The sequence below is a fragment of the Spea bombifrons genome, chromosome 1 (genome assembly GCF_027358695.1).
Source record: "Spea bombifrons isolate aSpeBom1 chromosome 1, aSpeBom1.2.pri, whole genome shotgun sequence".
NCBI lineage: Eukaryota > Metazoa > Chordata > Amphibia > Anura > Pelobatidae > Spea > Spea bombifrons.
The window spans coordinates 113,641,339-113,663,219 of NC_071087.1; the positions used below are offsets into that span (position 1 = coordinate 113,641,339).

Below are 21,881 nucleotides of genomic sequence, written 5' to 3' on the forward strand. Positions count from 1 at the left end.
CTCAGATCTTTTTGTTTTTAGAATGGCCTTCTCTTATCTCTGAAGCCATAGGATGGGTTCTGCTGTGACCTCTTGGGTGTCCTCAGTACATACTTGTGTGCTGCTGTAAGGGCACACCTGTCATGAGATGGCTTACATGTTGATGTGACTCTTGGCAGCCTAGTTGGACAAAAGTTTAAGGAACGTTTCCATCTAATGTGTGTTCATTCTTTCATGACCCTGAGTTAAAGATTTGTCTGACTAGAAAACGGTTGAATAAGGGCCAAGTCTTTTCTATGTAAAGTTTGCATCAAGCTCTACATAATGATCCTTTCTTCTCCTCAAAATTGGTTTTGCTCCTAAGTTCTAGTGAATTTGTCAAATTGTAGAACGGCATACAATTGTTTTGCGAAAAGGAATATTTGCTCATGTTCTAGCATTGTTAATTTGGACAATGCATTATCAAAGAGTTTGCCTATTTGCCCCAGCCTTTCTATTGTATGTAGTATTATGTTAATTAGATGTTATCTTACTGGTGTTTGCGGGGCTAGAAAAAGAGTGAGCAGGACATTTCCCACATTGCTCAATTTCAATAATCTGTTAAACAGCTGCCGTGCTGAGCCTGAACGATTTTCTTGCACAACTGAGTAATTTTTACTGTTGCAGGCTCTGACGTTTTTCAATAGAAGAAGCTTCAACACCCAGGGGACTGATACATTCTAAGTAAATTGTTACTTTTCAGCAATGCTTAGTAGCTATTGTCATTTTGTCGTGATTAAACTGCTATATTGGATTAATATAGAGGGACAATCCTTATAAATAATCAGGGCTGGCCCAAGGCAAAATGCCGCCTTCCTCTCCCTCCGTCCCTGCCGCCCCCCCCATTATCTACCCTCCCCCCCCTTGTACTTACCTTTCAGCAGTCCTGCGGCGAGTCTCCCTGTTCGGTCTTGGTGCCGGCTTGTAATGCTGAGCGCCGGAAACCTTCCGGCACTCAGCATTACAATCCGGCACCAAGACCGAACAGGGAGACTCGCCGCAGAGGAGAGAGAGAGGGGGGCCGAGCAGGTACTGACAGCTTGGTAAGCGAAAACCACTCGGCGCCCCTCTCTCTCTCTTTCGCTTTAAAAAAAAAAAAAGGGCTTGGGGCGGCAAAGTGCCGCCTGGGGCGGTTGCCCCACTCGGCTCCATTGTCGGGCCGGCCCTGTAAATAATGTTTGTCATTTGACACTACTCGGCAAAAAAAAAAAAAAATATATACACTCACACACACACACACACACACACACACACACTATATGGACAAAAGTATTGGGACGCCTGACCACAACACCAACAGGGACTTTTCTGACATCTCATTCTAAATACATAGACATTAATATGAAGTTGCCCCCCCCCCCTTTGCAGCTATAACAGCTTCTAAATAGGCTTTCCATAAGATTTTGGAGTGTTTCTGTGGGGATTTTTGCCCAATCATCCAGTAGAGCATTTGAGAGGCACTTTTGTATTCCAACATAATTGTGCCCCACGGCACAAAGCAAAGTCTCTTTTCTCCATATAGTGTGTGTGTATGTATGTGTAACCCCCTTTTCAGTTGGCTTTACTGTAGGATTAGTCTCTACTAAACTGCCATATGTAAAGTGATTGGGGGTGTAATGGTAATAAATACAAAACAATACACGTAGCACAATGATGCACAATGATGCTAATTGACTTTTAAAAGACATAATCAATTTTATAAAGTGTGTGTGGATCATGGTGGCCGAGACAATATGTATGGTTTAAGGTAAAAAGATTAAGATACCTGAGAGTGACAATAGAATAAGGGTGTGTTAAAGTGTTTCATTTAGTGTGCTCCAAAGGGCAACTTTTTTCCCTTGATATTTTTTTCAGGCCCGTGTCTTTGTAAGGAAGGCAGAAAAGTTGAAAAGTCACGTCAAAGCTTCTAGCATAAGTAAATTAATTTACTGAAACTGCCTACACTCTGGCATTTTTTGTTGTTAGTCAGTGTTATTGTTATTAGATTTTTAGTTAGCTAAAAGTTCTTTACGTGGAAGCTGAGATTCTCTCCTCCTCTCTAAACCTTTTTCCAAAGGTTTTCTAAGTTAATCAGCTCCACACACCAGAAATGACAGAACAGATACCTACTAAATAAGTGGATACTGTATACATAGGCAGAAATGATGGACATGCTTTGTTTGTCAATTAGTATAATTCTTTTAGGAATATTGGTTAAAAAATGACTTTGACATATGCCAGGAAAAGATTTTTAGAGAACTTTTTTTGGCCATTTTATATTAATCTCAGTGGGTGTGCCTGTTCCTGACTCTTCAAAGAAATTAGTCTGGCTTCTAACGCTTACACAAATTTGTCAGACCGTGTTTTATCCTTAGATATGCTGAAATTATATCTATGATATATAATAGTAGCTCTGAACATAGCAAAGCTACAGACAAAGACAAGGCATTCTTGGCAACAAGCAAAATACCATATTCCTTAACCTTCTGTTGCAAAAACGCCTTCTTTCATCCAATCTTTATAAAGGCTGTCTGAACCGCTTCCCACAAAGGAGGTGGAATACGACTGCAAGTATTTCAATCCCCCTGAGTCATGTTTGCATAACTGCTTGGACAACGTATAAATCATTGCTTAATTCTTGGAGATGAGATTGCTTTCCAAGTTTTGTACTTCTTGTGCTACTGGTATGTGATGGAATATTGCATCCAGAAAAAAACTGGTGATTGCAATGCTGGTTCTAGTTCCACTCTGTAAAAGATGATGCATAATTACTGATGTCTTTTTTTACATTTTTTTTGCAGTATGATGTCATAGGGCAGCAGGGAGGAAAGAATTTCGTACGTCAGATGTAGCTTAAGGGAATGTATATATTTAAAGGTGTAAAGGTGAATAGTTTTATAAAACCCAACTCTCTGTCCGTAGCTAGTTAGACTTTTGAACAACTTTAAGGGAAACTCTTCTTTGTAAAAGCAGGAAATGTTTTATATGTTTTATTGGGTATTTCTATATTGTGTAGCAACAAATGTGTGGAAAGATGGTCTTTAAACTTGTTTGCAAAATGACAGAAGTTGTGAAATAATTTATTGGTTCATCATTTGAAGATGTTAACATGTATTCTGCCTGCCACTGGAGAAAAAAAAGCCTGTTGTATTTTTTGTGTCCGTTGCAGTTATTAAAGACAAGCATGGGGCCACAGTTGGGCCTGTTACTGGCAGCCTTCCTCTGGATTTTAGGGATTCACAAGCAATCAACGTAGCAAATGTAATACTGTTCTAATGTAAGGAATGCCTGTGTCTAATAGAGCTGATTGTTTAATTTAGGTTAATAGCGTATCAGTTGGGATCCAATTACTTTAAAATAGGAGTGTGTACCCTATACATGCACCATGTGCCCAAAGGACGCCAGATCAAGATATAACAATGCATTGTGAAGCCACAATCCCTCCATTGTTGCGAATTGATAACTGGCGGAGTGGTAATATGTATCTAAGCTAGTTACGGGAAACACTCAAAACCAGAAACGTAGCCACGTTCCACTCCCCGGAATACCCACACCGAAACCAACACACAGCAGGAAGCTGGAGACCTCCACGGGAGCCAATCAAGAATTGAACTCCGCGATAGATAATTATTTGTTATTGATTGTAACCCTACTGCTGCCTATCAATGTGGTGGAATATTGATAATAAATAATTAAAAAATATATGTTTTGTTGTTGTTGTTGATTCTTTATTGACTCTCATGGAGGTCTCCAGCTTCCTGCTGTTTGTGCTGGGTGTTGGTTTCGGTGAGACTCCGTGGAGATTCTGTTAGAACAGCTGTCAGGTTACAGAACTTTAGAATATTTACAGATGTCCTTAACCTTTCTGATCGGTATTTTGAGATGAGTAGGAAGAAGATTAAAGACATGCCTGGAAAGCGAGGTGAACTTTATTCAAGGAAAACATGGCTTAAATAATAAAAGCCTATAAATGATACAATAGGCAGAGAAACCAAAAAAGTATTAGGACAGTTATTGTTGGGTCACTTGAAATGCTCAAATGGATAAAGTATTTAATTATTACTTTTACAATAGAAGCTAGATACATAGACATGGTAACTTAGCAATGGCCTGGAAGAATGAAGATCACACACACTTTAGTTCTGAGCTTCACCATTAAAAGCAGATTTGCGTACGGCACTTTTTGGGTTCATCAAATGTAGTATGACACCCTGATATTTGAATGTGACCATGTCAGAACTGTACTTGGTGTGAGCAGTACTGGCCCTACATTTCCTAGCGCCCAAGGAGACCGATTCTCCGGCACCGCCTTCGCTAACATAGGAGAGAACCACATTGTTGCACCCCACACTAGTTCAGCATCCTAGACAGCTGCCTGTTTTTCTTATTAGTGGGTCTGGTTAATAACTAGCTCTTCAGGCTGATTAGGCAATAATACCACCCGGAATTAAGGCCAATGTTGGCTTCATATCGAGTAAAAATTTGAAATTGGTTAACATTGCTATGAATTACATGCAATCCGAAACGTAAGTCTGTAAACTTTAGTTGAATCTTATATTGTGGGCCAATAATGTCGGCAACCAGTCTTTCCATCTTGCCGCTTCTCTAAAGCCAGTATTTGTGGTTATTTGTTTGCTAGTAAGTTAAAAAAAAAAGAGGATTCATAATAGACAGGAAATTATATTTCCTGACACAGTAAAACCTATTGTGAGCATTGTGGTGTAAATCACGTTGTGCAATATGGGATTATTATGAATACTAAATCCAAGCCATCTGGAGTGTTGAGCACTGTCCCAGATATAGACTTTTAATCTGTGGCAATGCGGTGCCGCTGAACCTACTTGGAGCACATCCTCCTGCGTCCAAAAAAAAAAATAAGAGACTATATTGCCACATAATTAAAAAAAAACACGTTGTAAAACGTGTTAAGCTTATGAGTAGGAGAAATACTAGAAGGAATAAGACTGAAGAAGAGACATCGGGCCAATTCAATGAGACATATGCGAAGGCTATGGTTATTTAACCAACACCTCTCCCTTCCACAGCTACGTTACAGCACCTAACGTTGCCCTCCCTTGCCCCCCCCAATTCATTTCTTTCCTTTTATTTCCTCTTTTCTCCGCTATCCTTTCTTTCATTTTCTATTTACGGGGTGGCCCTCTATAGGCCTACCTGGTACGTCGGTCATGGCACACCTCCAACCGAATGGACCCTTGGCCTCTGGTTCTCCTTTACACTAATCCTATTTGTTTGCCCCTAACACAACTATTGTAAATGGGAAAGACCCCGCTCTGACTGTTCGTGATCTACGCTTTGTGGGTGAGCTGCTGTTCCACTTCACTATAACGGCACTTACAGTGGATCAGGGCAGACATTTTACAAACTGATTTATAGGAAAGGTGACTTAATTTTACGCCTTTTAGTGATGAGTGTTGCTGAAACACGTGACCTCAATAATTTGGAGGGGTGTCCACATACTTTTGGTCATATACTGTAGTGTATGTATGTAAAAGTGACACCCTTCCCACACATTGGTACAGAAAACATAGGTGTCAGGCTTTAAACGGCCAGGGTGGTACCTTTAGTGACCAAAACCTTTACCAACTGACAAATACAATCCAGCAAGCTGTTGGATTTATAATATCAGCTTTCATATTGTAGGATCCAGCAAGAAATACCGAGCTGGCCCACTTAATGCATCTATTTACAACAATTTGCCTCCTCAAGGCAAGTTTTCTGTCTCTGTTAAGGAAGAGATGGGGGTTAACAGCTGTTACTTGCAGGCTAGTCTAAGAGCAGCACCCGAGTACAGATTCAATATACTCATGATAAGCAAGAAAGCGATAAAGGCTATTACCATACAAAGAATGGCCGGCAAATTAAACATCAGTCAATTCTTGCTGTGGATTGCTTTTGTCATGCCTCCGCCCGCCATTGGTATTAAGTTTGTAACATCGCAGGATAAACTGCTATATATTTCACTTTCTCCCCAGAGCTTGTTTCTCTGTTAACCTCCATTGCCTGAATAGCACAATTGTTTTGAAGTTACGCTATTCGACTCTGCCTTTAGACAGATGTACACAGAAAGGGTTTTAATATCTAAACTGTATTTTAGGGGCCTTTAGTAAACTGAGTTTAAAGTTTTAACCGATGCTTAACAAAATCAGACCATATCAAGCAATACAGGGCCATCTTTAATGTTGGTTGAACCCTGGGCAAGCATCTCTAGCAGCATGTATGGATGGACCAGGCTTGCTTGCTGGTGGCTGTGGTGGGTGACTGGTCAGCCAATATGTGCCACTTCTGGAGGCAAAAAAAAACAAAAAACTATGCGACTCCAGGGTAACCTGAAATGGGCGTGCGAGTCCCCAACCAATCAGGTGTTGCTTTGGGCTCAACAGGGAGTAGCTATGTGGGAGCACTTGTAAATAGCGACAGTATGAGGTTCTGATGGCTCCATCCTCTTGTCCCTCAGAAATTACATTAGATGTAAATATACCCATTCCCTGTTCCCCTTTTGAAATTTCCCTGTACGTACTATAAAAGTGTAAAAGAGAAAACAGTTAATGTTATGAGTGCCTTTATAGAAAAATGAGTTGATCCATTAAATCCATGAGAGGAGATAGAAGCCACTGGAATACCAGATGGTGACGAACAGCAGATGAAAAGGGAAAAACTCTAGATTCACAGCACCTTCTTATCTGTGGTTACATGCAATGTTATAAGTATATATTATCTTCCCATGTAAACCAGAAACTATATACCAACCTTTTATAAATGCATTAAGTCAAAATATTGCTATAAGATAAAAAAAAAAAAAAAAAAAAAGGCTTGTCTTTCAAATAACAAAATACAGACCCATTGAGTGAAATAGTAGTTTAATACACCATTTAAATAAACACACACTTCCTTAAAAACAAGCAGTTTGGTCAAGTCACAGCAATTATACTCCATCTGTTCAGTGCTGATAAACGTTCAAAAATATTACCTAAAAACTTACCAACAGGCTTATTATCATTAAATTATAACAAAGACGTCGATAGTAGTGAACCTGTCATTTGGAAAAGAAATATTGTACTTTTCAAACAGACCAGTAGTTAAAAATGTTTAAGAAGCAATTTGCTCATTGATTACCAGACTCTTCTGTTTAGAACACTTTTACCTACACCTGCCTCTTGACTACCCTTCAAATGCTCAGGATGGCCAATGGTTCGCTCGGGGTCGCCTCTGACATGTGTAGAAGCCAGTAGGGAAAATGGTATATGGTGGGAGAGGTTAATTCAAATCACAGCACCATTAACTCTAAGGATGCCAAGTAATATTGTATTTAAAACAACTTTACTGAGACTTGGTAGAGCAATATTAAAAAGGGTAGTTAAGTAGATTATTGCTTATATGATGTACAGTCCTGGATAAATATTGCATCATAAAAAGGTATTTAACAGTACTTCATAATTATGTTCACCTATTATGGGGGGGGGTCACAGAACTATTTTCAGAGCTTCTTCTCATCAGAGGGAATATATATATATTCATTTTTTTTTATTGTATTGGGTTGATGAAAACATGACATGTCCACAATTTTATGGGTAGTGTTTTGAAAGAAAGAAAGGACAAAAGTAATAGCAGCATAGTGTAAGAATTCCAAACCTATTAGCGGGTAGAACAGTAGTGTGAACAATTTAAGCATAATCTAAAAAGGCACATTGGTGGAAAAAAGAGCTAGTATAGCTTGTAAAAACAGTTGGTGTCCCGATAAAATACAATTTCCTCATCATGTAAAGATCTGGAATTACATATATTGCGAAAACTACACTTGCGTTCAGTGGTGTACTTTGGCTTTGGTTGTCTAGGCATAGAACAATAGGTCCAAGAGGGTGGTAGCTGCTAAATGGACCAGTTGGGAAGATCAAAGACCTCCCTTGTTACCAGCAAGGCACAGACCTCCATTGTATTCCTTACCATATGCTTCTTTCTGAGGCAGAGCTCTGCATATTAAATAATGTTCCACAGTGCTCAGCATAAAGCATGTGTGGCAAGGAACAGACCGTTCTGGAAATAGGTCTTGAAGGGCAGTTGGTCAGGCCTAGGGCAGTGACCCATAAATACACCAATGGCCATCACTCCTGTGTTCATAGGAAAATAAAACAGAATCTGGAGAGGAGGCAGGACACTATTGTGAATGCAAGACCCCAGAGCGGGTGTCTGCCTCCAACCCAGAAGGTGAAGTAGGAACACAACCCATAGTACAAGAGCCCCAATAGCAAAAAGGTGCTCTTAGCCATTATGGAGACGCTAGCCTGAACACAGTAATCATTCTCCAACTTTTTTGTATTCTTTAAGCTTAAAGTGAACAGTTCCTGGAAACAGTCATTAAAAAAGAGGTCAAGTCCTGAGTAGTAGCCAGAAGCAGTAATTGGTTAGGAGTCTTTGAGTGAGTAGCTAGACTTTGTAATCAAGCTCTGCATTCATCTTATTGTACATTATGTAGATTGCATCAATTGTGGATGAGAAATTCACTAGGAACTGGCGAATTTTTTCTATGCACTCCTCTTCCTTCACATTCTGTCCTTTGGAAAGAGCTTTAAGGAAATCATCTTTGTATGGGGCAGCAATCAGAGCAGCCTGCGCAAGAAGAGAACAAAAGATGTTACAACATGTTACATCATTGATTCGTGCATACAGGAAGAGGAAATACATCACTATGTACCACACAGGAATGGAAAATAAACCACTCCCAAGAGCACTGAATATTCTACTCCATGTAACCTCTAAAATCAAAAGGTTGCAATTTTCTAGATGCTACATGAATCAAACAGATTTCTGATAAAGGGTCATTCAATTCCAAGCAACCCAATAAGTTTAGTAAAATTTGATTTTTGTCCTATGTATAAATGTAAGTTGCAGTTTAGATTTGATTTAATAAATTAACCTAGCCTCTTCTGTCATATCTACTGTTTTAATGGACTACATATAGATTTGCTTGGTCAACATATTGGAGGTCACATGGGCACTCCAAAAATAGAAAAATTTTTGCTTAAAAAATATACCGTATTTGCTTGATTATAAGACGACCCCCCCCAAAATATATCTGAATATTAATTTAGGAAAAAAAGAAAAAGCCTGATTATAGTTTTACTAGTAAATATTGATTCATATAAACTATCTTTTTGTTTTTAATTTCCTTTTATTTACCAACCTGCCCCAGTTATGCCTTATACTCTCCTATATGCCACTCTGCCCCATGTTATGCCTTTTTAACCCCCTATATGCCACTCTGGCATATAGTGGGTTAAAAGGCATATCATGGGACAGAGTGGCATATAGGGGGACACTTACATACCCAGACACTTACCTACGCACCCAGACACTAATATACCCACTCAGGCACTTCACTCACCGAGATGCCTCAGCACGCGCTTGCTGCAGCTCCCACAGGATCACGGCATGATGCTGTGTGACCCCTCTAGGCCCCGCCTCCTCCAGAAAATTGAAGAGGTCTACCGGATCCGCTTTGGTAAAGCACAGTGCCGCCGGGTCCCGGTCCTGCTTCTGGAGCAATCTCGGCTGCTGCCGGCACTTTCGCCGACGCTCGGTGATAGACGCCGGCAGCAGCTGAGGTTACCATACAGGAGGATCCAGGTCCCCTGCAGCGATGCTGCATTTGAGGTCTGATTAGAAGACAACCCCGATAACAAGAAGAGGGGTATTTTTCAGAGCATTTGCTCTGTAAAAACCTTGTCTTATAATCGAGCAAATATGGTATATTGTGTGGGGAAATGGGTGTTGCTAACTAGTAGAATCACATACCTTTAGTTTGCTTTTTAATATACTGTGTGCGTCTGTCTGTGTGTGTAATATATATATATATATGTTTCTGCAAGCACTGTTACTGTCTTATTTTATTTAGGTTGACAAGCTTCTATGCATCATGTTTTTTAACATAAAATCGAGCCAGCGTTTACCAGACCGGTGAGATTTTTTACCTGAAATAGCTTTTGCACAATCCAACCATGATACTTCTTTAGTGCAATTTCATAGGCCTTTGTCACATTGACCTTTATGTGATTTGGGTTCTGTTCATCTCTCTCCCCATCAGAGATGCTCTGTAATAGTACCTGGATGAACTTTAAACCCCTGGGAAAGTGAAAGATATTAATTAAAATAAATAGTTTCATACAATTTTATTCCAGATTAGTCAAAAGCATGGGTTCCCACAAATCATTGCACACAGATTTGACATACAATGGTTGGTGAAGACAGTATACAGGATATAAAGATGTTCTAAAATTACAGATGTCACATAGTGCCTATGAGTTAGCAGCCCACAAACAATTTCATTTAAATGTTCAAACACAAGTTTAGGTGTTTCTAAACTATACTTGGTGAGGGTGTTCCCACTTGTAAGAACCAGCTTTATTGCCCCAGACATCACATACAGACTTAATACAGATAAGGCATGTCCACATCATCGGCTGTGCACTCACCATCATCATACATATGCGTGTACGATGTAAATTCCCAGATATAAAAGCACACTCATGTAAAATACATATGGTTATCATAGAACCAAAGCTTGGAAATGGGTAAAATGAGCATACAGGACACTAGCATTACATATCAGAGGGAAGCCAGGGAAGAGAATATGTCTGGCATCCCGTAAACATGCTTAAGAACACACACACACACATACACACACACAAACACATATATACATATATATATATATAAATAATTATATATACACATGCATACACTTATAAATCATGTTTCATTATATTTCTGCTGTGCCTTTTTTGAAAAGACACACAAAAAGGGAGCTTTCACCCATGCAGCCCTCTCACCTTTTTAGCCACATAAGTGCCAGCGTTGCCCCAACTTTTGGCCATTGTGGTCCGTGCAGTTCCTTTTCACCTTCCAAAATCTGTTGCAATGTTCTGAACTTGGTAGGGTTTGATTCATAAACAGTGCGGATTTTCTAACGTTTTGAAAAAAATGGAACTATATTAGAGCACAGCAAAAGTGTTTCACACGTCTAATTTGATGGACAAAAGTATCATTATTTTAGTGTTTTCATTGCTTTCAATTCTACCCCCCCCCAAACGTTCAGCAATTTGATGTGCATCTTGATACTAAATTGTGTTCCCCTTACAAAAATGGGTTGAGTTGCCTTAATATTTTGCTGATGCCAACATTACCCATTAACCAGTATAGCGATTATAAATTACTTATTGTTATACATTAGAAAAAAAGTACTGGTAAAAATACCGCAATATTTCCAGTAATGTCTGCTTTGATTGGAGAAAATATTGCAGGTCCGAGACAATCTGAAAGAAAAAAAAAAAATACAGGGAAATGTATTATTTTCACACCTACTAATGCATTTACAAAGGTTATAGACTATAGGGACAACAAGGGTGTAGGAGACAAGCCAGTAAACAATACTAGGTATGCTTTCTATGCAAATCTGTCACACTTTCCAAATACTACCTAACTTTATAGTTGTGCACACTAAATAATCCTGTGTAACTATGCTTACAAATTAAAATGTATATTAAATTTATCAAAAGCATCCCAAACTGTATACTACAGTTTTACAAATTTTTGGACTGAATCAAAATGCTCATGATGGAAAAACTTGCTAAATAGAAATACCCAATGTTTCATAGGGCAACAAGTACAATTAGCATATTGCTATTTTAAAACCTTTTTTTTTAAAAAAAAATATCATCATCCTGGGCTCATGTCCCATTTGGGACATCTGAAGTTTTCCCACACACTTTGCATTTTAGGTATGAATTTACAGCTCCTGTTATATGCCACTGTCAGACACCCACCGAATATGTGTTCAGCAACATCTCCAGAGTTCAGTGATAGCACCCATGCATGGGTTAGTAGAGTTGTGTCATCCTGCCCCCATGTCTTAATTGGGAGATCTTTGAAGCCAGCAAATTGAATTTACCCCATCAAACCATGTTTTAGAAAATCAGACAACCCAGGGTATTTCAAATGTTGGTATTTTAACTTTTCCCCATGCAAATATTTTATCAGTCTTTATCAAAGTTTGCAGTAGCGCTCCCCCCCCCAACACAAATTCTATTTCAGTTATGAATTTACAGCCCCTGGTATATGGTACTGTCAAACAGCCAATATGTGTTGAGAAACGTTTCCCAGAGTACAGTGATGCATGGAGGTTATCAGGTTATTTGGGAGGTGAAAGGCCACCTTTGCGAGGCGTGCATTTTTTGGAATTTCAACATCTGGTCAGTCTGTACCCATGTCTTAATGTTGGGACATCTTTGAACCCGGTCAATTTGATCTACTAGACACCCCATGGACAGTTCCTGCATTCAACCTGCAGGGGAAAGACCCTCTGAACTCATGTATTAAAACACACCAACCGGTTCAGCTACTACTTGTGTTTTTCTGCCGGCACATCTTTAACTCTGGCTCCACTCTGCTGACCGATTCGTTAGTATCAAATAAGCTGGTTGAAATGAATAGAAGTCTTGTTTGACAATTTGTATTTGATTCCAAAAAACTGAATAATCGCATGGCCCTAGTGTATACTATTAGGAGGACTTAACAATGAGGAGTAATCATCTAGGTCCAGAGAACAGGAAGTTATCTCTCCCTATTGTTAAATTGCTGATTATTGTTAACTGGTTCAGGCAGCCGTTGGATGAGGTGAGCTTCAGGGCAGGGCATTGCTTAACTAAATGTGCATTAAAGCCTTTTGAAGGGCTAGCATTATTTAATAAAATAAAAAGCAACCTATACACATGATCCTCTAAACTAGGATCCCTGTTGGGCTACAGTTCACGCTTTCAGTGTTAGACAACAGCTGGATTATATTACGAGGTTACATTTCTTAAAATTAGCCAGTTGCTATTGAGAAGATAAGCATGCACAGGTACAGTTGTTGCTTCACTGTTCCTTTCCAAGGATTGGCAACCATGATTGATGTCACAAAAAAGGCTTTCATAAAGGACAAATAAGATAGGCACCTGCTAATCTTATATTTGCACAGTAACAATGTACTCATAAGAGTTATTCTTGCAAGCCAACCTGGGAGATCCTATGAAGATAATAATCAAGGTGAAAGAAAGGCCATTGTTCTTTAGCAAGGCAAACATTCTCAGGGAGTAGTATTATTCCTATGGTCCAATGCTAATTTCCTTGGCTGTAACACCCTTTGGATATACAGTATCTATTATAAAAGTAACATGTCTGATGTCAATCTCATGGCTAGATTGGAAGAGCTTCAGCTCATTTGTATCCAAGGAAATCATACTACCTGTTCTATAAATACCTCTATAAATTTTGAACTACAATGATGAGAGCCCCTGCAATTATTAAATAGCATGTTATGGTATATTGTCCATGAAGAATGACACAAAGAGGCTGGGGAAGTCATGGAGAAAGTCACTAGTGTTAGGTGCTGAAACCTTGAGAAGCAGTGGGCAATGTTGTTCTCATCTTCCATCACTTCCTAGGTTTCCAACACTTCATCTTTGCTCCGGTACACGAGACACGAAGAAATGACGTCCCACAACAGTGGAAAAATACTAAGTAAGCCCAGCCAGCCCTCAGCATCCACACAGTGAATAAATCATGAATAGAATCACGATTTCTGCAGCTTCAGGTCAGAATGAAGTTGCCATCTGTATCAAATTTATTTAATTATTTTTTTTCCTGGCGTCTGCAACAAAAGGCTATGTTACCTGATCAGTTACCTCCGCAGAGCGGGGCTCATGTGCATCAAGTAACCTTGTCCCGTCGTTTACTTAGACAGTTAATCTGGGTCCAGTAGAGGAACTAGATGGGTGTAATCATTCTGTCATCGATTAACCTTTCACACCACGTCATCTACAAAAACTAATCAGGAAACTACAGCCAAATTATCTATACCAGAGTACAATATATGTATTGATAAAATCAGCAACTACAAATATGCATACCAGAGCAAACTAAAGTGATGGGTGCAGACCATGTTTTGTGTACTTTAGAGAAATCAGGCAAGATGACCCTTCTATGAGATAGGGTTAACCCCCCCCCCCTCAAAATAAAACACCCACAGGAGGGAGATAAAAGTAATAGAAAAACAATTATTTCCCAGGCCAGTGTTTGTAAAGTAGAACCGTCTTACAGCTTTTCACGCAAGCAATGGCCTGTGTTAAAAATAGCTTTTTTAGTTTACCAGATGACCCTTGGAAGCCGAGATCTGCGGCAAGATAAAGCACACCCAGCATTATCCTCACTCTACCCTTACAAAAGCTGCTCCCAAAAACAACGCAAGACATGCAAGCCTGTGAGGAAGAATAATCGTATACATCCAGAATAAAAAGGACGTGAAGGTAGCTGTTCCCCTGGCAAACACCTAAGGTGGAGTTTTAATACATTGCTTATTTCAACCTGGAAACCTGGAATTGTAAAATGGTACAATTTGGAGGAAAAAAACGATAGATCCATTTTAGCCAGCCCACGTCCTTACCAAGGAACTTGTTGGGTTCACCTGGTTACAATACTCCAGTTTCCCCATGTTGTCCTGCAAAAGATACTATAACCTCCCCCCAGTAATAAAAAAAGACAACATTGGATTGCCTCCATTGCTATAGTAGAAATCTGTTCATTAGTCCTCATCTAAAAAATGCAAATGTTTATCAATCTGTATCGGAGGTGTCCATACACTAGGCAGGCACCTAGGGAGTACCAGGGGTGAGGTGGCTCTGGCAGTCCTGGTAAGTACATGTTTTGAGGTTATAAGGCAATACTGAGTTTAAGGTTAAGTTTCAGAGATTATCGTCACTAAATCAAGTCGTAGTCATTCTATATGCAGTATGGATGTACAAATTCAGTACCCCTGACAAAAAGCAAAGTGGCCGTCCTCACCCCAAATTCCCAGGAGCAGAAAGTGGCTGCATCACGAAACATGTCCATCATTTTTTATTTACTAATGAGAGGTTACAGCTCTCAGCTTTCATGGAAAGTGTTAATCTTGCCTCACAAACTTACTTCTACACTTAGGTGTAAAAAGACACCAGATTTAATTGACACCTTATGCTGCAACACGATATAGAAGCAAACCTCTTGCATATCATAGGGTTTCACCAAGAGTTAGTAATTCCCTTTGTGTGTGTGTATATATATATATATATATATATATATATATATATATATATATATATATATATTTTTTTTTTTTTACAATAATTCAGAATAGCCCTGGGCATTCTTTTTTTTTGGGGGGGGGGGTTAATAAAGAACCTGAGCATAAAGACAGTAGGGCTATAAATGCAAGGTGTGCTGTATAATAATGGTGCTATAATATGTGGGGTTGGGGTTTCTAGTCATTTCGAATTGGCCCCGTCTGTGAACAATATGAGTGCCCGTCTCCGAATGCCGCAGATTGTGCTTATACAAGTTGTGTGTGGGTGGGTGTTAAACATTGTGTGTGGCCATTTTTTGTGTAAGCGCACGTCTGACTGGGGCGAGCTCTTGTGTGCTGTAGGCGTGCTTAGCCGAGTGCTGCGAGTAGTGTTCTTGTTTCAGCACATTTCTGTGATCATTCTAATAATGTACACAACGTGCAAATTGATGGGTGGGCGGCTGGAGGGCTGTTATTAATATGCTGTGCCAAGGGCACGTTTTGACTGCAACTAAACACAGTTGTACAGTTTGTGCTGCTAATCTCTTTATTTAGGATATAAAACTGGTACCAATATGTAATGTTTGGATATCTTTTTGTAATTAAGATTTCGTATCTTGTCTCATGATGCAAACCATCAAGTGATCCGGAGAGCAGTCACACGGGGCCCCTGCATCTTTTTTGGTGTTGCCAAATGCTCAATACGGAGGCATCGCAGCATCACTGTTAGAGTGAAGACGACAAGGCCACGGTTTAAGTCCATGACGTTCCAAGCACGTCATTGATCATTAAGGGGTTAAGGAGAAAACTAAAATGACAAAGTAAAATAAGTTTTTACATGATGCAGCAACTTATTGCACATTTATGATGAACCCTAGCTGGAATAGCACCCGATGCTAGTAAAAAAGAAATCCAAGATAAAAAAGGAACAAATAAGGTGAAACCACATTGTTGATGTACCTTATGAAATATTTCTCCAAAAAAAATAAAATAAAGATGTGGGGTTAGAGTAAAACTACACTTTTCTTCCTAAAGAAAAGTAAATTATGTCACACAAGCCAACCTAAAGGTGCACCACCTCATCTGAGTTTAAACCATAAGTCAAATCAGCAATGAAAACCATACTCCACGTGCGTTATTTTTATCTGTTTGTTCAGATTTATCTTGGTTATTTTTGACATGCATCAAAATAGGTAGCCAAGATATTTCATGCACATTTCCTTGTATTTCATATAATCCTCAACAAACAATTTTCTGAGATCCTACCATGAGGAGTCCAAGTACAAAGTAACTTCCTGGACTTTACCTGCATTGATTTAGCAAACAAAGCGCAAGCCTCTAGCAACAGAAACGCGCTACAGTGACAAGATAGCAGCCCTTCCACCACAAAAGAAAATCACCAGGGTTTGTTTGTTTTCAAACAAAAATGACGACAATAGCAGAAATAGCGATATGCACTGTGCATAGGTGACTAAACATCCAAGCATTCAATAATCACAGTGAGTCAGAGTCTTAGCTCCCGAGGTGTTTTCGCGATTTAATAACCCCATGCAACTGCGGGTAGCCCTGAAAGCAAACCGTATCATTTAATCAAACGCTCTACAGCAGAACAGATCAGACAAGAGAGACCCGTTCCACTTGTTCATCCAGGTCCAGCTGACACTCTCATCACAACACATTACAGATGGAAGTCTAGTCAAAACTCTTTGGGACACTACCCCTACCATTCAAGCTGTTATTTTTATATCAACATTCACGTAAAATAACTGTATGATAAGTGACTTGCTATATAGTGTCAAGCTCTGTTCCATTTAATGAAATTCTTCCTTGGGTGCCTGAATACTCACCCTTTCACCTCCTTGTAAGAACTGGCCGTATAGAAAACACATCATTGATGAATCATGCGCCACATTGGAGTTTTCCCAATTTGAATACATGTTGGCTTGAGCGTGGAGACTGATTGCAAAGACTCGTCTCCAAGTTCAACGCCAAGGCTAGCTGGGCCTATCACTCCTTCATCTGTGTAACTCAATATTACCAAGAAAGACAATCGCCCTTAAAAGCAATGGTTTTACTTATTTGTACCTTATGAAATATTAATGTACCCATTGAATTCCAGTAAGCAAGGCATTTGTGCTCTATTATGACAGCAAAATAATTCCAGTGCAGTATAGGACAGGTGGGGGCTGGCACCTTTTGGCCTAGGGGACAAGTTCGACAAAGTGGTCCCGACCACTCTATATTGGCCCCCTATCTTTTTAGCTTACACTCGGACTCGAGCGCCCAGAGCTCTGGGTTTGCTTCCGCTTATACATGATGCAAGCTGGATTGCTACTAAAGCAGGGCAGAATAAAGCTTCACGGAATAGGCTGGCACGCTTGGCCAAGGTGCCTGAAGAATTTGAACCAACCTAGGTGGAATTGTTCCCATGTAGACCACTCATGCTCATAGAATTTGTAAGATTCTTGCGGAATCACGTATATAAGTGATGCAAACCTACAAATCGGCGCGCTTAATTATTTTGCCACGGTGACATGTTAAATAGTTGAGTCCGTGCACAGCGATTTTACATGAAACTTCACAAATCTGTTGCTCTACTTTGAAAAACTCTACCGATGTCCAATTTATGATGGCCACGACATCAAGTTCAGTACAATAAATTAGCGGGAGCAAGCAGATTTGTTGGGAGTTTCCCTGCAAACCTATTTGCTTTTCAAGCTTATTGTTGCATTGGATATAAAGCAGGTTATTCTTAAAGATTTACAAGTCAATTTATTTTTAATAAATATTAAAAACAAATTGAAAATAGTGATACAGAATGTGCGAGAATAAACTGCACTGTGAACTGAAATAAAGGCAACATATCTTGTTATTATGCTTACAGGAGACAAGCGATTATAAAAAGTATCTACACATACCCACACTCTTTTACACACTTACTTGCACTCCCCCCAAAATATCACCCAGGGTAGCTTAATATACAAGGACTTTACACCATTTAGTGTACATTGGGCTGAAAAATTAAACCCATTATCTGTTTGTCCCCAAAATAAATTATTCAATGTATTCAATCAGTCTAATTCATGTAAATATTCCATTGATTCAGACTGACAAACCAACAGCCTATCCAATTTAGCTGGAGCACCCCGTACCTGCTGTTCTAGAGCATATAATACCCTTTCAGTACTAGACCAAGCCATGCACAAAACGCTGGTATTTTATTTTATCATTTTGCTATAAAAGCAAAGAAACTTACTCTTTTACAAAGAGAAAATGTATCCGCAAATGCAATCTTGTAGAAGAATGGAGACATAAAAAGCATAAAACATAGAACATTAATTGTCTTCTTCTACGGACTCCATCATGTAAAGCACACTTGTTTGATGATGGATGCTTTCATGTATTTCCGCCACGTGACATAATACTTCCTCATTCTTAGTAATCGCTTTAATGACTACTTATATTTTTATTCATTTCAATTATATTAAATTGTTCACCATTACTACAACAGAAGAATCAAGGTCTATTTTTGTCTATGTCATTCCAGAAATGGGATGCATAGTCAGTGAATAAAATTCTAGTAAATAACAGTAGCCTGGACAATGCCAGAGTCAGAAGTGCCTGAACGATATGGGATACATCATTAGGGCCTAAAACCAGTGTCATAATTGTCAGAATGTTACAAACATGTCTCCAATCCCACCCAAAGCATTAAAGGAGGGGTGCCTTGGCGCAATGACAGGACCAAACGCTAAAGGAATCAATGGGAGAGCGATCAGCTGTGCAGGGGAGGGCTGGCACCTTCTCGCCCAGGAGTAAAGCCCCCATGTTAGTAAGTAATCACGCTTACACATACAGTCACACCAAAACATACTCACCATCACACCTCGCCAAACGCTGCGAGTGGCCACACTCAATTAATGTTACATTATGCCATCCCACCTTATAATTACATACCCAACACCTAATTTAGGTTTGCGAGGTAAGCACATACCTTCAGGATGAAACACAGACGTACAATAATCACACACCCATTGAACCTGCAATTATTATAGTTCCCCCGTTATAAATTCACACTAATGAAGGTAATTGCTTGCTTCAGTCACTCCCAAGAATCTGGGAACATGATTGCGTCACTGTGCATGTACTTCACTCTGTACCAGCCTGCCACGAACCCCAGACACGGAGGACACTTGGCGTTCACAACATATTCTCCTTTAAAAGATGGGTTTAGGATCAAACTCGCCTTTGATCCACACGTCCAAAAGATCCATTCACACAAACATCATGAATTATTATGATACGCCCGATTTATGGCTATAACGGCTCTTAGCCCCCTCGCATGACAAATACACACACATATAAATAACATACACACAAGTTCTTTGAGTTCAGCTAGCTTGCAAAAGGGGCTCTCTCCACCGAATGTATCAGTTTGTCTTAGTCTGTCAATTCTTGTCTTGTCATACCCCTCGAATATATGTATTGTATTAAGCGCTGCGTAAACTGTTGGCACCATATAAATAAAAGATAATAACTAGACAGGTTTAGCTTTCTGAGATTAAGGTTCTTCTTACAGTATAAAACAGTTGGCCGAATTGCCCTGCAGCGGAGACGTTGACAGCAATGTTAACGCCGCTTTTATTTCCCTGCCCCGCGTTTAATCTGCGCTAACGAGGCACACAGAGTACGTTGCTGCGCTGGATATCTGCCCCCCATTGTCAAAGTGAACGGTGTATCACACAGAAGCGAGGCAATGCATTGGCAGCAAAGAAGAAGCCATTGTTCTTATATAAGAAATAAACACAAGGCCAATGGAGAGATAAACTGGGGCTTATTCGCTAAACAGAGAGTTGCGATTTAACTTCTTCGCTCTACATTACGAAGATCCAACCCAATTGAGTTTCTGCTGCAGTTAGCGCTTCACTGGCCCTTTACAATGTATAGTGAAATGAGCAAGATTTCATAAAAAGTCTTCTTGAACACTGAACCAGCTCAGCCTTTCTAAACAGGAAAGTACCGGCTGTGAATGTAAAGTGAATGCGGTGTGGGGTAGACATGTACAGACAAACGCCCGGTTGTGTTAAGTTTCACGTGGATACAATTCACGTAACTAACGAAAACATATAAAAGTTACCGGGACACCGAACAGTACACGGAGAAAGCCTCAGAGTCGCTTCTTCACTACATAAAACCCCCATTAACTCACCAAAGAAAGCGGGCAGGTGGGACACCGAATCCAAAAAGTTGCGTGTGTCGATTTGCTTGTCAGCGGGCAGCGGCTTGAACTGGTGCTGGAGAAGGATGGCCATGCTGGATACAGGTATAACACTTTCCGCGGTCTGCTGCACAACCCTCGGCCACTGCCCGACTCCACTCACTGCGGAACTTTCTCCAACTCGCCCTTTGCACCATGTACCTGACAGAGGGGGAAGGAGCTGCTCGGAACAGCCAACCAATCAGAAGCTGCGGCACTAGCCAATAGCGAAACGCCTGGACGGTGACGTCAAACCACTTGGTCACGATATGGAAGTAATGAGATCTCTTGACTAATCCCAAAAAAGCAGAGGAGGCCGTGTTGTCCAATCAGGTTCTTTATAAACAGTATTAACTCTGTGAGTGACAGCGTTCCGTTTACTCCCAAGTAATCTGATGCGGAATGCCTCGGAGTTTACAGGGTTAAACTCTGCCGCTGACTGCATTAATAATGTATGATGAAGACGGGAGAGTTTATGGTGATGATGAAACGTTTAGCGAGGCTGCCCCGTTATCAGCGCATATCATGGTGGCTCAGCAGTTTACTTTGTACTCTCAGTAGACTCGTTATCAAGATCACGGATCCCTGACTTAAAATGAGCAGTTAGTACAAAGACCGGCTGTGATGTATATTGTACAACTTCTACATTCTGTTACACGATGACGTAATCAATCGCATTAATAGGATGTACTACTGCAGCCTATCATTATCATGTATTTGTAGATCGATCACCCGGTGCTGGGGTATAAATATGACTTTGACATGTGGTAATAGCTCATAAGGGCTTCCAATGAAATAGAGAAGAGGGGATCTAAAGAGAGTTAAAAGATAGTGTTTCTAAAGTGAGCTTTTAGTAAACTCCTGGATCTTTTGGATTATTTGCTGCCTGCTTTTATGGACTCCGTTTTCATTATTTTACGTTTTCATGTAAGATTGGATTATTATTAAAATCGTTGTGCCTATACCTATGTCTTGGGATATCTTTACTCTGTAGGGTGCCCTTTACTACTCCTCAAGGGCATCACTACACTAAGGAGCAGGTCTACATAATCCCAGTGCAGGGTTTGCTTAATCCACTCCATATCACACAGTTACTACACTATGTTACTTTTTATGCGTTTGTATTTTACACGTTAGTTGCTGTAAATGCGCAGGGTTGTGTTACATCAGGCGCACTTCCATTTAGATGGCCGGTTAAGCAGCTTGGGGGCATCTACCGTAAATCTCACCACTATTTACAATGTACAGCGAAGTCAGGTGGTTGAAATGCTCATCTATCCTGCAAACTCCTGGGTTAGTGAACACTTGTAGTATAACTGAGATTTTAAAATGATTGGATCTTGGTTGCGTTAAAAGCCAGTGACGTTGATGGAATCTACACGATGGAGCTGCAGGCAAGAGTCTTGTGGATACAAGGAAGGGTGGCTTTATTCCCTACAGGAGAGCTATGTTTCAACTGCTTGATTTCAACCCCATTGA

The 21,881-nt window shown here is 40.0% G+C and overlaps 1 protein-coding gene across 1 annotated transcript; it reads right to left on the bottom strand.

Annotated features, from left to right (window-relative positions):
* Positions 1–7,538: 7,538 nt before the first annotated feature.
* GLTP (glycolipid transfer protein) lies at positions 7,539–20,561 on the bottom strand. The gene is made up of 5 exons (XM_053457190.1): positions 20,355–20,561; positions 11,266–11,324; positions 10,842–10,975; positions 9,984–10,134; positions 7,539–8,622 (listed from the first exon to the last, which is right to left on the bottom strand). Exons 1-5 carry the CDS (start codon positions 20,455–20,457, stop codon positions 8,440–8,442), a joined length of 630 nt encoding a protein of 209 aa, XP_053313165.1. The 5' UTR covers positions 20,458–20,561; the 3' UTR covers positions 7,539–8,439.
* Between the last annotated feature and the right edge of the window lie 1,320 nt (positions 20,562–21,881).

What these genes read in the sequence shown, in the direction of transcription:
- GLTP (XM_053457190.1), bottom strand. Translation starts at nt 20,457, where the DNA reads ATGGCCATCCTTCTCCAGCACCAGTTCAAGCCGCTGCCCGCTGACAAG. An exon ending in CCACCTGCCCGCTTTCTTTG is followed by an intron (nt 11,325 to 20,354) that starts GTGAGTTAATGG and finishes TTTTTCTTTCAG; the next exon opens with ATTGTCTCGGACCTGCAATA. An exon ending in TTGTGCAAAAGCTATTTCAG is followed by an intron (nt 8,623 to 9,983) that starts GTAAAAAATCTC and finishes CTTCTTGCGCAG; the next exon opens with GCTGCTCTGATTGCTGCCCC.